The 16,707-nt window shown below is 44.8% G+C and overlaps 1 protein-coding gene across 5 annotated transcripts in view; it reads left to right on the top strand.

The window, feature by feature from the left end:
• The first annotated feature begins 2,499 nt into the window (after window positions 1–2,499).
• UBTD2 (ubiquitin domain containing 2) overlaps window positions 2,500–16,707 on the top strand; it is a 74,715-nt gene continuing 60,507 nt past the window's right edge. The window contains exons 1-2 of one of the 5 annotated variants that reach the window (XM_063706958.1): window positions 2,582–2,976; window positions 11,385–11,501. In XM_063706958.1, coding sequence (XP_063563028.1) covers window positions 2,907–2,976; window positions 11,385–11,501 — 187 coding nt within the window. In that variant the 5' untranslated portion in view covers window positions 2,582–2,906. The other 4 variants (XM_063706959.1, XM_031011583.3, XM_031011585.2 and 1 more) reach the window with 4 other exon arrangements.

Here is a 16,707-nt window from a genome sequence, read left to right as displayed (position 1 = left end):
ACACCCGGCTAATTTTTTGTATTTTTAGTAGAGACGGGGTTTCACCATGTTAGCCAGGATGGTCTCGATCTCCTGACCTCGTGATCCGCCTGCCTCGGCCTCCCAAAGTGCTGGGATTACAGGCGTGAGGCACCACGCCCAGCCTAATTTTTGTATTTTTAATAGAGATGGGATTTCACCATATTGGCCAGGCTGGTCTCCAGCTCCTGACCTCGTGATCCGCCCGCCTTGGCCTCCCAGAGTGCTAGGATTACAGGCATGAACCACCGTGCCCGGCCAAACTTTCTTTTTCCTTTTTTTGAGACAGGGTCTCGCTCTGTCACCCACACTGGAGTGCAGTGGCGCGATCGCAGCTCACTGCAGCCTCCACCTCTCTGGATTCAGGTAATTCTCCCACCTCAGCCCCCTGAGTAGCTGGGACTACAGGCGCTCACCACCACGCCCCGCTAATTTTAAAAATTTTTTTGTAGAGACAGGGTCTCCCTATGTTGCTCAGGCTGGTCTGAAACAGCTGGGCTCAAGTGAGCTTCCCACCTCAGCCTCCCAAGGTGCTGGGATCACAGGCGTGAGCCACCATGCCTGGCAGAAACTTCAGACCATATAGCTAGTACACGATGGAAGCCAGATTCCAATCCAGAAGTTAATAGCCAAGCTGGGGCCCTGACTGCGACACTACTCTGCCTCCTGGGAAATGTGTCTCTAAGATAAAGGCAGGGTGGAGAACGTCTATTGCTGAGAATCTCTCCCCGAGATTGCTCTCTCTTCCTAGTGCCAACTCCTCAGTGCTCATCGGAGAGCCCTCATCATTTGGGTGCCTACCATCTGTTTAAGACATCGTGGAAGTCTTGGTTTCTGCAATTTCTAGAGTGAAATTCAGGACAAAGCAATCTCTTTGCAAATATTCAGCATGCAGCTTCTCTTCTTCAGGGAAGTGATGAAGTGATGTGTCTGCCAACGTGTATAGTTAGTTGAAAATGATCAGACAGAAGGCTTTGTGACACAGCCCCTGATGTCAGAGCAACCTCTGAAAACTCACAATAACATCGATGGCATAAGCTCTTTTTGGAATGTTCAGGACCACAACTGAGGACAATACTAATTCTTCAGGATGAGTTTAATATAGCAGATTTCTATATCTCACGACATTTCTGTGTTTTAACCTAAGTGTAGGTTTTGCTTGTCTACTGTCTTTTTATCAAATGAATACAGAGATCTAAGTCTTTGTATAATATCTTGATCTATTTCTGTGAGCTAGATTTCCAGATGTGGAATAATCCCGAGTCAAAGGATATGAACATTTTTAAGGCTCTTGATCTGCATTGCCAAATTGCTTTGCAAAAAAGATTGAACCAATTTACACTCCCACCAGCAGTGTATGAGAATATATTTAAATGCAAATCCCAAGCTGCAGAGCATCTCTTTCTTAGGTATTTCAACTTAAAAATTTTTTTTTCGTGCTAAGCAAAAGCTGACCCAGGATGTTAAAAAAAGAAAGTCTGATATAAAAATGGAGCAGATAGTTAAAACAGCTTCTTAGGCAGAAATAAGCTTTAGAAAGGCCCAAGCAGGATGATAACAATTTTAAGGCATCATAGCACGAAGCACAATTCTAAAGGGACCATTAACAATTTGGCTGAGATTGGAAAAGTAACCGCCAAGAATGTTGGGCGTGGTCAATGTCCCAAATTCTAGATTCGAAAAGGCAGGGTGTTTCACTCATTTACACTTCATTTTGGCCTAAGGACGATTTAAGATACCCAAAGGCAGGATCTTGATAAGTAGTATTGTTTGAATCATTAATCCCGTGAAAATGAAAGAAACCCACGCCCCCCGAACTAAGGTCAGCGTTTATCTCTTCTTTCCAGGCGTTCCATCAGAACGCCTCGCCTCTAATCTCAGTTTGGTTTGCCACAACCACTGCCTCCACCCCTAATAATGGGGCCCCATGATTTTAGGGAAGACGAGGGTGGGCAGGCAAGAGGAAGCCCAGATTCGGGGTACCAACCCACGGAGCGCCATACAAATTCAAAGGGCGCTGGGACCTCAACGTTCGGCCAGGACACTCTCCCCCGAGCCCCCGTTATTTGGGAAACCGCCCCGTCCCCGCCTGCGAGTCTTCCACGACTACTTCTCGGTTCCCCCGTGCGACCCGCTTCCACCAGCAAGAAGGAGCCGACGGCCGAGGAGCCAGGAACTCGATTTCGCCCCTTCCCACTCCTCTTTTCTCACTTTTGTTCGGCTTTTCCTGCTTTCCCTCCCTTCTTCCCTCTCCTTTCTTCTTCCCGTCCTCCCTCTCTCCTCCTCCCCTCGCCTCCAGTCCTCCCCCCGCCTGCAGTCCTCCCCCCACCTAGCCCCCTGCGTCCCCTCCCCCGCCTCACCCTCGCCCCGCTCCGCTCGCAGCCCCGCCCGCAGCCAATCAGAGCGCGGCCTCCGGTGGCCCCGCCCTTCTCCGGCGATTCCGGGCGGGCCGGGCCGAGCCCAGGCCGTGGGTGCGGAGGGCGGCGCCGCGGGGCGGGGGCCGATGGGTCCTGGCGGACGCGAGGCGCCGGCGCGGGGCTCGCCTGGAAGCGGGTGTGCGGGGCTGTGAGGGGGCGAGGCGGGCGCTGCGGCCCGCCCGGGATGGGCCAGCCCTGGCCTGGCGGGGCTGAGCCGAAGGCGAGGGCGGCGCGCGGGCCAGGCCTGCCGGGCGGGCAGCCCGGGGGTTGAGGTAGAAGTGGGCGCGGAGGAAGGGGCCGAGCCAAGGCGGTGGGTGGAGCGGCGAGGGGGGCGGAGGCTGGGCCGCAGCGGGCGAGCGGAGCGGCGCGCCTGTCCGGAGCTCGGCGGTGGCGCCGGAGGAGGCTGCGGCGGCGGCGGCGGCGGGCCCGGACGAGCGTCCGGAGGTGGCGGACGAGGCGCCGGGGGCCCCCATGGGCGGGTGTGTGGGCGCCCAGCACGACTCCTCGGGCAGCCTCAACGAGAACTCGGAGGGCACCGGAGGTAGGTGAGCGCCAGGGGGCAGCCTCGGCCCCCCATTGTTCCCGGCCAGGCCCGGCCACCTGTCCCGACCCCCGCGGGCCGCGCCGGGCCCCCGCGCCCCTTTGTCATCCCCTCTCCCACGTCATTCCCCGCGCTCCGCTTCCGGCTGCCCTGCCAGCCGCGGGGGTCGCCCCTTCCCGCCCCAGCCCCGAAGAAAAGTCCTCTGAGCGAGCGCCGGGGACGTAGCCCTTGGCCTCGCCGACCGCCCCGCTCGGCTCGGGGAAGTCGGACCCGAAGCTGCCCTTCTGGTCACCTCACTCCCTCTCCAGGCCGTTTAATTATTGAGGATCAGGATGGCGGCGCCGGGGTTGCAGAAAAGCGAATTGATGGCGGGGGGAGGGAGCTTGATGCGTTCCCTCCGACGGGCCCCGCCACATCTTTCCGCACCCTTCCTTGTTCTGTGGAGTTGGCTGGTCTCAGCTTTCCTGAGTTTCAGATGACAGCTGCCCCGGTTGGTTCCAAATTGGCCATTTAAACCTGCGAGTTTCTGGAGCTCGGCTGGAGGAGTCTCCAGTGGCCGCAGGCATTGTATTAAGGAGGGGTGGGGAAACGGTCTTCCCGGGTAAAACGTGGCTCCTTGCTAGAGCTTGGGGGTGTTAGGCCGGTGTGCTGTCGGGGTGGGCTAATCAAATTCCCATCTGTCTTACGTAGAAGGAAAATATGTAGGATAAAAGTATAAATGCAGTTGGACCCTGACTTACCCCAGTAAGATCAGTACTTTAAAAGTTTTCTAACACGGGAACGCACTCCTACTTTATAGTAAAAGCGTGCTGAGGATAGGTATTTTAATTCAATCAGTAGTAGTTGTAGTATGGCAGTATAATAATAAAATTAGTTCTATCTTTATTTAAGTGACCTTTGGTTACGTCCATTCTGTAGAATATTTTAGTTATAAACAGCCTTTAGGCAAAGATGACAGCGTTGGTTTGATTTGTGACCTAATGTTAGCTGCCTTAAAATGTGCATGTCTGTAAATTTTTAAATTGTTTGGGTATGGGAGGGTTTTCAACTTTTTCGTAGCATACTAACATCTAGACCAGTTGCTTGCCCTGTCACTTAAGCTCTCTTCACAAACCACGTACACCTAAGTTTTTTGGCTAATGGATTTCCTGAATTCCATGATGGTTAGCCATGCCACTTTATTAAAATCTGTGGGTATCCTGTATGACTAAATCCTGGGTAAATAACTTGAGAACTCAGTGGAAGTTGTCTTGAAAAAGTCCATGAAAATGCTACTTTATAGTGTTTATTTTATGTCGTAGCATTATTACTGGCATATTGAGATCCTCAGTGACAAGGCAGGAAGATAAAAAGGGCACGATTTAAAACAGCCTTGGGTTAAGGTGAAATTGAAGGATCAAAATGAATCTTCCTCTAATTGTGTTGATCATTAATGGTTCTGAAATATATTAGTATTTGTTGTCGCTAGTGTTTAGTTTTAATTAAATTTTTTTCACACTCATTTTAATATTATCATAAGCATTTTGCTCTTCTCCGTAATGTATGTGGATTAATTTATTTAAGCCTTTTGGTAGTGTGACTTATGACCAGACAGGCATTATTAATATGGGCTTTAAAAAGCGTGAAATCTTAGCTTTGGGTAATTTATTACCGGTGGTATCCAGTTAGATAGCTATAGTATCAGTTTCTTTGAGGACTGAGTTCTCTGGACCATAAGCTGTGCTGTACATGAAGTTTAGAAAAAGGAACATTAACCACCAAACGTCTTTATTTTCTTTTGGAGAGAGGACATGGGCCCTGATGTAACTGGGGTCAGGGAAGAGGCTCTTGGACTAAAAGGATTATTTCTGGAATTTGATTATGGACGCTTTTATTCTCCATTATTGCCATGATAATTAAGAGTTAATTGTGGTTTAGTGAAATTAACTCAGGTGTGTTGCAGGTTAACATATAAAAAAAATTATTGCTTAATAAGTAGATTGTTGGGAAGGGAAAGACTTTTTCCTAAGGGTGTTGGCACAGATCCCTAGCTTTTCAAACATACTGTGGTAGTGAGTTAGGTTTGGGGGATGTGTGGAGGGCTTGGTTTGGTTTCTCGAGACAGGTTCTTGCTTTATCGCCCAAGCTGGAGTGCAGTGCCAGATCACAGCTCACTGCAGCCTTGACCTCCCAGGTACAAGTGATCCTTCTACCTCAGCCTCCCAAGTAACTGGGACCACGAGGTGCATGCCACCGCACCCGGCTAATTTTTAAAAAATTTTTAGTAGAGGTGGGTTTTGCCGTGTTTTTAATCTGAATGTGTTGGGTTATGAAAGTTGTTTTATCAACATGGAGTCTTCACATGCTTCTTATAACGGATTTAAACTTTCCATGACAGATTTAATTACATTCACCAACCAGGCGGGGTGGCTCATGCCTGTAATCCCAGCACTTTGGGATGATGAGGCGAGAGGATTGCTTGAGCCCAGGAGTTGGAGACCAGCCCAGGCAACATAGTGAGACTCTGTCTTTAAAAAAATAAACAAAATAATTACATTCACAGTGTTGTGCAAACATCACCATTTTAGAATAGCTTGACCCTTTCTAAATATCAGCCAGCCTTAGTAAGAAAAAGATTTTTAAAAAATCTTTTGACCATTTGAAATACTATACTTTCCTTTTTCCCTCTGAATCCATCTCTTATGTATGCAAGTAATTTATGTGTATATCAATAAAACCTTCCTTATTAGGTGTATTACTTCTTTGAAGGAATTTGGGAGATTTTTATAAGAGACTAGAATATGGAAGTGGCTTAATTCACATTATAAGCTTTGCATTATCTATTGTTTTGGGATTAATTGTTGTATTTTCCTTTGGCATACACCTTGCCTAGAATTTAGTTCTTGAGCTCCAGCTACTTAGGCTTTTTTCAAATAAAAAAACTTTTACTTTTATATTTTGTTATTGAGATAGTATCTTGCTCTGTCACCCAGGCTGAAGTACTGTGGCATGATCATAGATTACTGCAGCCTTGAACTCTTGGGCTCAGGCAGTCCTCTGGCCTCAGCCACATGAGTAGTTAGGCTGGTTTTTTTTTTTTTTTTTTTTTTTTTTTTTTTTTTTGAGATGGAGTCTTGCTCTGTTGCCCAGGCTGCAGTACAGTGGCACGATCTCTGCTCACTGCAGCCTCTGCCTCCCAGGTTCAAGAGATTCTCCTACCTTAGCCTCGGGAGTAGCTGGGATTACGGGTGCCCACCACCACGCCCAGCTAATTTGTTTGTATTAATAGTAGAGACGGCGTTTCACCAGGTTGGCCTGGCTGGTCTTGAACTCCTGACCTTTAAGTAATCCGCCCGCCTGTGCTTCCCAAAGTGTTGGGATTACAGGTGTGAGCCACTGTGCCCAGCCTACTTTTTTTTTTAATGCCTACTTTTAATCAAGACAGGTATGTCATAGAAGTTATGTAAGATTATTTAACAGTTCTAAGCTTCCATGCTCCTAGAATTTCCCATTGTTTTGACTTTTTTTTTTTTTTTTGAGACGTCGTTTCGCTCTTGTTGCCCAGGCTGGAATGCAATGGCACGATCTCAGCTCACTGCAACCTCCGCCCTCCCGGGTTCAAGCAGTTCTCCTGCCTCAGCCTCCCAAGTAGCTGGCGTTACCGGCGTGCGCCACCATGCCTGGCTAATTTCATATTTTTAGTGGAGATGGGGTTTCACCGTGTTGGTCAGGCTGGTCTTGAACTCCTGACTTCACGTGAGCCACCTCGCCCAGCCTGTTTTGACATTTTCAGACATTCTGTATGGTTCTCCGCCGTACTATAATGACATTGTGATGCTGGAGTTGGCACTTAGGACCTCTAGACAAGCCTTTAGCCATGACATTTGCTAAGGAATTAAATCCTTTATGATTTTTTGAAATAAATATGTGGGCAGAAAATCCAATAAAATTGTATTAATTGAAGACAACCAACAACCTTTTCTTTCTTCACCTCTTTAATGAAAGTATAGTGATGTACAAAGTAACTTCTCACTTTCTGAGTGTGTCATTTATTTTGTGCATTCAGTGATATCCTAAGAGAACTGACCGTGGTGGTCACAAGTTTCCAGGTTTACAGAGAATAACTGAATGCTGGACATTCATTCCTTTAGTCTCTATTCCAGAATGTCTTGAGAACATCATGGAGTTCTTTCAGATACCCATTTATAGCAGCCTTACAGACACCTACTCAGTGAGTAACAATGGTTTTTGAATAGCATCTACCATTTATCCAGTATTTATTATGTAACAGATCCTAACAACCTTATGAGGTGGATAGTATCTCTGTTTCATAGATAAAGATTGAAGCCCAGAGCAGTTATTAGGTTAGTGCAAAAATAGTTTTGTTCTTTGCCATTACTTTTAATTGCAAAAACCGCAATTACTTTTGCACCAACCTTTAATAACTTGCTCATCATCACATAGCTTATAACTGGCAGTCAGAGCTTAAACCCAGGGCTGCTATAAAGAATGCTAGTTTTCTGTTTTTCCGTAGTTTACTTTTTTAAAATTGTGACAAAATTGGCCAGGCCCAGTGGCTTACGCCTGCAATCGCACCACATTGGGAGGCCAAGACAGGTAGATCACTTGAGGTCAGGAGTTCAAGACCAGCCTGGCCAACATGGAGAAACCCCATCTCTACTGAAAATACAAAAATTAGCCAGGTGTGGTGGCGAGTGCCTGTAATCCCAGCTACTCAGGAGGCTGAGGCAGGAGAATCGCTTGAACATGGGAGGCAGAGGTTGCAGTGAGCCAGGATCACGCCATTGCTCTCCAGCCTGGGTGACAGAGTGAGACTCGGTCTCAAAATAAATAAATAAAAATAAAATTGTGGCAAAACATATAACAGAATTACCGTCTCAACCATTTTTAAATGTGTAATTCAGTGGCATTGATTATATTCACGATGTTGTGTGGTCCTATATGTAGAATCATAAAATATTTGCCCTTTTGTTTGTGGTTTATTTACTTACGATAAAGTCTCCCGTGTTCATCCTGTTGTAGCATGTATTTGTACTCTACCCTTTTTATGGCTAAATAATATTCCATTGTATGTATATACCGCTTTTTTTTTTTTTTCCCCCTGAGGCAGAGTCTCACTCTGTCGCCCAGGCTGGAATGCAATGGCATGATCTCAGCTCGCTGCAACCTCTACCTCCCAGGTTCAAGCGATTCTCCTGTCTCAGCCTTCCGAGTAGCTGGGATTATAGGTATGCACCACCACGCCTGGCTAATTTTTTGTATTTTTAGTAGAGACGGGATTTCACCATGTTGGCCAGGCTGGTCTCCAGCTCCTGCCCATGTATATACCACTTTTTTTTTTATCCATTCATCTGTTGGACATTTGGGCTGCTTCCAGATTTTGGTGTGAATGATGCAGCTCTGAACTTTAGTGTACAAGTGTCTGTTTTCAATCTCCGTTTCCAGTTCTTTCAGCTGGATAGGAGTGGAATTAATGGGTCATATGGTAATTCTGTGTTTACCTTTTTGAGAAACTACCAGATTATTTTCTACCACTTATTCTTACCAGCAGTGTATGATGGTTCCAGTTTCTCTGTTTTCACCATCACTTGTTATATTCCATTTTTTAAATTACAGCAATTCTGAAGTAGTATCTCTTAGTTTGATTTGCATTTTCCTGATGAGTAGTGGTGTTGAGCACCTGTTTTCATGTCCATTTATATATCTTCCCTGGAGAAATATTTATTTATGCCCTTTGCTCATTTTTTGAGTTGTTTGGCTTTTTTTTTTTTTTTTCTGAGTTGTAAGCGTTTTATATATTCTGGATATTGAACCCTTATCAAATATATGATATGCAGATATTTTCCCCCATTCTGTGAGTTGTCTTTTCATTCTCTCGATGGTGTCCTTTCATGTACAAAGTTTTGTTGTTGTTGTTGTTGTTGTTGTTGTTTTTTAATAGAGTCTCGCTGTGTTACCCATGATGGAGTGCAGTGGCGTAATCATGGCCTACTGCAGCCTCTACCTCCGGGGCTTAGCCAATCTTCCTGGTTCAGCCTCCTGACTAACTGGGACCACAGGTGTGCACCACCACAGCCAGCTAATTTTTAAATTTTTGTAGAGACGGGGTCTTTCTGTGTTGTTGAGGCTGGTCTCAAACTCCCGGGCTTAAGTGATCCTCCCTCCTTGACCTCCCAAAATGCTGGGATTACAGACGTGAGCCACCGTGCATCACCTAAAGTTTGTAATTTTAATGATGTCCGATTTATCTTTTTTTCTTCTGTTGCTTGTGCTTCTAGTTTCAGTTTTAAATATAAAGTAACCTTTCACTGATGTATACAGAATAGATCTATAGCCAATAATTTGCAAATCTCACAGCTAACATTTGCTTTCTCAACAAGAAGTGGAGAACTTTTATTTCCTCTGTCTGATCTGATGAAAGGTTATTAGCAGTGAAATGGTTTATAGAAGTTGACAATTCAGTTAACAGGGTAGCTAAAAAAGAAAAAAAGTTGACAAAAGTAATTCATAAATGTACTTCGTCTTCTTTTTGTTCTCTTCTTTTTTTTTTTTTGAGACAGAGTATGCTTTGTCACCCAGGGTGGAGTACAGTGGCATGATCTCGGCTGACTGCAATCTCCGCCTCCCAGGTTGAAGCAATTCTCCTGCCTCAGCCTCCCGAATAGCTGGGATTACAGGTGCGCACCTCCACACCGGCTAATTTTTGTATGTTTAGTGGAGACGGGGTTTCACTGTGTTGGCCAGACTGGTGTCGAAATCCTGACCTCAAGTGATCCCCTGCCTCAGACTCCCAAAGTGCTGGAATTACAGTTGTGAGCCACTGTGCCTGGCCATTTTGTTTCCTTTTTTTGTCTTCTTCCTTCCCTCCCTCCCTTCTCTCCCCCTTTCCCTTTCTTCCCTCCTTCCCTCCCTCCCTTTCTTTGTCTCTGCACCCCAATAATGAACCTTACAAATGAAAGCATCTGTCCTAAGGAACATAATGCAACTGGCCCACATGTACGGGGTCAGAAGGCGTGGGGGACTGATCTTCGCCCCAGTTGATTCTCCAGCTCAGTTTGTAAACTGATAGTACATGAGTCACATCCAGTCAACAAACATGCTTTATTTGGCCTGTATGATGTTTTTAAAAACATACCAGATAGAAGAATGGTTATGAAGTAAAGCTTGGAAGTGGTTGTAAACAATACATGCATGGGGTAATCGTTGGTAAAGTGGCTGCTTTGGCTTGAGCAGTGTGTGTGAGAGAAAATGATGGAGAAACTGGACAGGTATTGCGTAGGAAGTTAGTGTGGACTCTTGAAGAGAAGAGCTTATCTGATGAAAAGAGTGTACTGACTGCTAAATATCATTCACTAAATATTAGTTAAACCACTATTATGTACTAGTTACTGGGATTACAACAGGGGAAAAAAAATCTCTGCCCTCAAAGGAATTTACAGTCTAGTACTTTGCTGCTCAGAAAGTTTTGTCTCTGGACCAGCAATATTGGCATCACCTTGGGAGCATGTTAGAAATTCAGAGCCTCAGACCTACAGAATCTGCATTTTCACAAGATTCTCAAGTGATTTCCTATGTACATTAATGTTTGAGAAGCACTGGTATAGGATTGCCTAAAGTGGGAAGAGACTAGGATGAGGAACCCATGAGGGAAAAAAATGGAATGAGTTGGTGATTTATTGGATGTAGGGGTACAGAAGAGAAAAAGAGAAGTGAAATAATACCATGTTTATGAACCCGAGTGACCAGGAATATTGAGGTAGCTTGGCAGGTTTTGTGGAATAAGAAAGATATCTGGGAAAAGCCCTGGTTTAGCATTCAGTATATGTTAAGGTGTAGGTGACAGAAGAATGTCTAAGTGGAGTCACCATGTAGTGTGGTACGGAAATTTAGATAGGGAACTCCTAGATGCTTAGGGCTATGATTGTGGATTTTGGGATCAGCTGGGATGAGTTGACTGAAGGTGTAAAAGTGAGTGACTGCTAATAAGTAAGTGAAAGAGGAGGAAAATGCTAAGAATTGAGTCGTGAGAGTTTCATAAAGGGTGAAGCAATAAGAAAATCGCCTCTAATCAGGCCTGACACATAGTAAGTAGGTACTTAGTATACTGAATTTTGTTGAATTGGGAAAGAGGGAAGCAGGTCTCTGCTTGTGAAACTAATCTGGTTGTATTTAGAACGGATCATTCTTGTAATTTCAGAAAATAATTTGGTTCAGTAACTTGGTTCTAGCTGTGGTGTGATACCGTTTGGCTGTGTTCCCACCCAAATCTCATCCTGAATTGTAGTTTTCATAATCTCCACGTGTCATGGGAGATACCCAGTGGGAGGTAATTGAATCATGGGGGTGGTTACCTCCATGCTGTTCTTGTGATAGTGAGTGAGTTCTCACAAGATTTGTGGTTTTATCAGGGGCTTTCCCCGCTCTTGCTTGGCACTTCTTCCTCCTGCCATGTGAACAAGGACGTGTTTGTTGCCCCTTCCACCGTGATTGTAAGTTTCCTGAGGCCTCCCCAGCTCTGCGGAACTGTGAGTCAATTAAACTTCTTTCCTTTATAAATTACCCAGTCTCAGGCAGTTCTTTGTTTTTGAGACGGAGTCTCGCTCTGTTGCACAGGCTGGAGTGCAGTGGCGCAATCTTGGCTCACGGCAAACTCCACCTGCTGGGTTCATGCCATTCTCCTGCCTCAGCCTCCCAAGTAGCTGGGACTACAGGCGGCCGCCACCATGCCTGGCTAATTTTTTGTATTTTTAGTAGAGATGGGGTTTCACCGTGTTAGGATGGTCTCGATCTCCTGACCTCATGATCCGCCCACCTCGGCCACCCAAAGTGCTGGGATTACAGGCATGAGCCACCGCGCCTGGCCTCAGGCAGTTCTTTATAGTAGGATGAGAACGGACTAATACATAGTGTTTGCAAAAATTCTAGCTGTAGTTTGTCACTCATATCCTAAAACAAGGTAGACTTCTTAGGTATACAATTCCAGAATATACCAGTAGCCCTTTTGAGGTTGGTGTGGTTCAGGACAAACACATTCTCTATAAGACTTTCTTCACCAAGAATGTCGAGTGTACTTCTTTCTTATGTATTTTCAGTGTCCATTATGTTCTACACATCATCTAACTGGTTTATTGAATTTTCTTATGCTTCTATTCTTTGGTTTGTGCCAATAGTAAAGAGTAAAACAGCCAGGTGCAGTGGCTCACACCTGTAATCCCAGCACTTTGGGAGGCTGAGGTGGGCGGATCATGAGGTCAGGAGATCAAGACCATCCTGGCCAACATGGTGAAAGCCTGTCTTTACTAAAAATACAAAAATTAGCTGGGCATGGTGGCACGTGCCTGTAGTCCTAGCTACTTGGGAGGCTGAGGCAGGAGAATCGCTTGAACCCGGGAGGTGGAGGTTGCAGTGAGCCGAGATTGCGTCACTGCACTCCAAGCCTGGTGACACAGCGAGGCTCCGTCTCAAAAAAAAAAAAAAAAAAAAAAGTAAAGCAAAATTGAGCATGAGGAGGACTGAAGATTTAGTCTCCTTGTATCCCTAGTGTGACAGTGGAGGTGAAAATCCTTCATATTTTCTGGGTCGGTGAGCTCTGGGGCTTTATGAGAGAGGTGCCTAAAATTTCGTACCACTTTGGCAAGAGACTTTTAGGGCATCTACTTGATACAAAGCAGAAGGCAGCAAATTTTACTAGGAGGAGTGGTGTTGTAGGGAGGGGACCAAAAAGAAAATGGGCAGCAAGAAGATATAGGTTGAAAATACAGTGGTACTCTGGGTAGGCAGGTCTGGCAGGTATGAGAACCTAATATATAGGTCAAGGAAGCTACAGTCGGAAAATATTAGACATGAGGAGAGCTGAATCCTCTTTGGGAAAAGTTTTAGCACTGGAGTTTACATTAAAAATTGACATGGGCCATTGTAGCTGCTTCCTGATCATCTACCTTCCGTTGGGCTAGTCCCACTCCATTTTCAATTTTCCATCAATAAAGGATTGGAATTTATGTTGGAAAGCTTTTTTTTTTTTTTTTTTTTTGAGACGGAGTCTCACTCTGTCGCCCAGGCTGGAGCACAGTGGCACAATCTCGGCTCACTGCAACCTCTGCCTCCCAGGTTCAAGCTATTCTCCTGCCTCAGCCTCTGAAATAGCTGGGATTACAGGCGTGTGCCACCACGCCTGGCTAATTTTTGTATTTTTGGTAGAGATGAGGTTTCACCACGTTGGCCAGGCTGGTTTTGAACTCCTAACCTCAGGTGATCCACCCGCCTTGGCTTCCCAAAGTGCTGGGATTACAGGTGTGAGCCACCATGCCCAGCCAGAAGGCATTTTTAAAGAAGAATCTTGCAGTGGGCATTATTTGAGGATGTTTTCATCTCCAATTTAAATTTATTTAGGAATCAGTTATTAGTGCTGCATTTTATGGACAGAAGCTTTAATCCATTAGACATGATAGCAATTTTTACTCTTCTAACTTTTGATAGCCCTAGTCTATAATGCCTCTTCTTTGGACAGATTTTTTTTTTTTTTTTTGAGACGGAGAGACGGAGGCTTGCTGTCTCGCCCAGGCTGGAGTCCAGTGGCACGATCTTGGCTCACTGCAACCTCTGTCTCCTGGGTTCAAGCGATTTTCCTGCCTCAGCCTCCCGAGTAGCTGGGACTACAGGTGTGCGACTACGCCCAGCTAATTTTTGTATTTTTAGTAGAGATGGGGTTTCACCATGTTGGTCAGGATGGTCTCAATCTCTTGACCTTGTGGTCTGCCTGCCTCAGCCTCCCAAAGTGCTGGGATTACAGGTGTGAGCCACCGCGCCTGGCCTCTTTGGACAGATTTTAATAGATGGGTTTTATTTTTAAATCTGGCTGATTTTATTACTGTATATGCAAAGCTTTGGCAGTACCTTCTTGGTACTACTTTACCCAGGTGAGTCCTCTAATGAGAATGATTATTGAGTATTAAATCACTAGTAACAAAATTTTGCCTTTACATTGATGAATTAATTATATCTCTTGTGGCTTTTGACTAAAACACATTCTTATCTTGTTGCAGGAATACATTAGGTTTATTTAGTTTAAGCAACATAATCAAATTAACTGGACATGATCAATTTGCTGATTTAATGACTCTCATTTTTTCCTTACTGCAGAACACCTGAGTGGTTATCTTCATTTGGGGGGCCACTGCGCCTGCTTCTCCCCATGCCCCTCATCCCTCGCATCTTTCCGCTTCTGCTTTTCTGGCAGTACTAGGCTGCCAGCAAGCTTTTCTTGAGTCACTGGTAGTTCAAGGACCATAGGCTGAGACTTTACTAATGCGTATGTACTTAAAGATGCATGTGTGTTGGCCGAGAACAATCAGCATGTATTTGTCTTGCATCAGCTACTTTGACATGCCGTCAGCAAGAATCAAGTTTGGTTTTTAATATATCCGTATATTGAGCTGAGCGGTTAAATACTGCTGAGTGTACATTGGGTGTTGTGATGCCATATTTTTGCATGTTTGCAGTGAAACTTAGAAGTTTCCATTATTGCTCTGTTTTCTGAAGTGGAATTTCTGTTGAAGTTAGACATCTAAGAAAAATGAAATATTTACATGTGAAAATCATTCTAAATGAATTTTATTTGAGTGTGATGTCATAATTATATTTACATTTGCTCAAAGCTTGACTAAGTAATGAATTAGTGACTTGGGCTTTTCTCATTGAGTTCTTATCCTCACAGTAAAACCTTTAAGTTTTTTTTGCATTTATTGTAGTGGGCTTTTAGGTATAAGCTAGGTGAGGCTATTTCTTTGCATTGGTTCAGATCATTTCCATGCTTGTGGGCTATGTGACAGTATCAAAGGAGTGGAGTAACAAATAGTTCAGTTCATTTAATTATGAATCTGCCTTCAACTTAGGGCAACCACTTTATTTCTTGAGTTAAGATGCTTCTTCCTGAAACTTTAGAAAATAGCCTCCATTATTCCAACTCCCAGCACTTGACGCTAGCTGTAATTAGAGATGTCAATAAGGCCTGCTGTATGATATTAAGTACCTTGTGGCCTGCTGGAGGAATCATACATTTAAGTAGAACTTAGGTAAAATTTAAAAAGTCTCTAGAGCAATGAATATTATGTAAGTTCAAGGAGGAGTGGGGCGCAGGGTCAGAAAGCGTCACTGAAACAGTGATACAAGAAGTTGGTCTTTTTTTTTTTTTTTTTTTTTCTTTTGAGATGGAGTCTAGCTCTGTCACCCAGGCTGGAGTGCAGTGGTGCGATCTCGGCTCACTGCAAGATCTGCCTCCTGGGGTCACGCCATTCTCCTGTCTCAGCCTCCTGAGTAGCTGGGACTACAGGCGCCTGCCACCACGCCTGGCTAATTTTTTTATTTTTAGTAGAGACGGGGTTTCACTGTGTTAGCCAGGATGGTCTTGATCTCCTGACCTCGTGATCCACCGGCCTCGGCCTCCCAAAATGCTGGGATTACAGGTGTGAGCCACGGCGCCCAGCCCAAGAAGTTGGTCTTAAAAGAGGATTAGATGAAGAAAAGGCAGAGAAGAGCATCATTCTGTATGTAGAGGAAATTACTTGTACAGAGATATGAAAAAACATAGCATTTAGGGGGATTGCTAAGAAGCTTGTAGAGGAGATAGGTGAAATGTGAAGTTATTAAGATATGTTATTAGATTTGGGAAGACAGGATTGCCATAAGTAGACCAAGTTGTGAGACTATATTATAGGTGATATTAGTGAAGTGGTTTAAAGTTTTTGTTTTTTGTGCTTCTAACAGACTAATTCCCATGTAATGCTGCATTTTGCAAGGTTATTTTATATAAAATTCTAATGTACTAGGTTATTATAGTCTAACAGAGTTTTATTCTGTTACAATTTTAATGCTACAGGTTGGACATCCCTAATCCAAAATTAGAGGATTTCAGGTTTTCAGATTAGGGATACTCACTTAGTATGTGTGCTGCAAGTATTCAAATCTGAAAAACTCTAAAATTCTAGGCTGGGCGCTGTGGCTCACACCTGTAATCCCAGCACTTTGGGAGGCCGAGGTAGGCAGATCACGGGGTCAGGAGATTGAGACCATCCCGGCCAACATTGAAACCCCGTCTTTTACTAAAATACAAAAAAATTAGCCTGGCATGGTGGTGGGCGCCTGTAGTCCCAGCTACTCGGGAGGCTGAGGCAGGGGAGTTGCTTGAACCCAGGAGGCAGAGGTTGAAGAGCCGAGATCGCACCATTGCACTCCGGCCTGGGCAACAAGAGCGAAACTCCACCTCAAAAAAAAAAAAAAAAAAAAATTCTAAAATTCTAAATACTTCTAGTTTCAGAACTTTTGAATAAAAGCTACTCAGTCTGTATTATCACAGATTAAGCATAAGAAATGTATTTAAATTAAAAATTAGGCAGGCCAGGTGGTAGCTGTGCCTGTAGTCCCAGCTACTGGTGAGACTGAGATGGGAGGATCTGTTTGAGCCCATGAGTTCAAGGCTGCAGTGAGCCGTGATTGTGCCACTGCACTCCAGCCTTGGTGACAGAGCAAGACTCTGACTCTTGTTTTTTTGTTTTTAAATTGAGACAGAGTCTTACTCTGTCGCCCAGGCTGGAGTGCAATGGCGTGATCTTGGCTCACTGCAACCTCTGCCTCCTGGGTTCAAGCAATTCTCCTGCCTCAGCCTCCCGAGTAGCTGGGATTGCAGGCGTGCGCAACCACGCCCAGCTAATTTTTTGTATTTTTAGTAGAGACGGA

Source organism: Gorilla gorilla, chromosome 4, assembly GCF_029281585.2.
Source record: "Gorilla gorilla gorilla isolate KB3781 chromosome 4, NHGRI_mGorGor1-v2.1_pri, whole genome shotgun sequence".
Taxonomy (NCBI): domain Eukaryota; kingdom Metazoa; phylum Chordata; class Mammalia; order Primates; family Hominidae; genus Gorilla; species Gorilla gorilla.
Note: the sequence above shows the minus strand (reverse complement) of the source record. Positions and strands in the feature narration are given on the sequence as shown.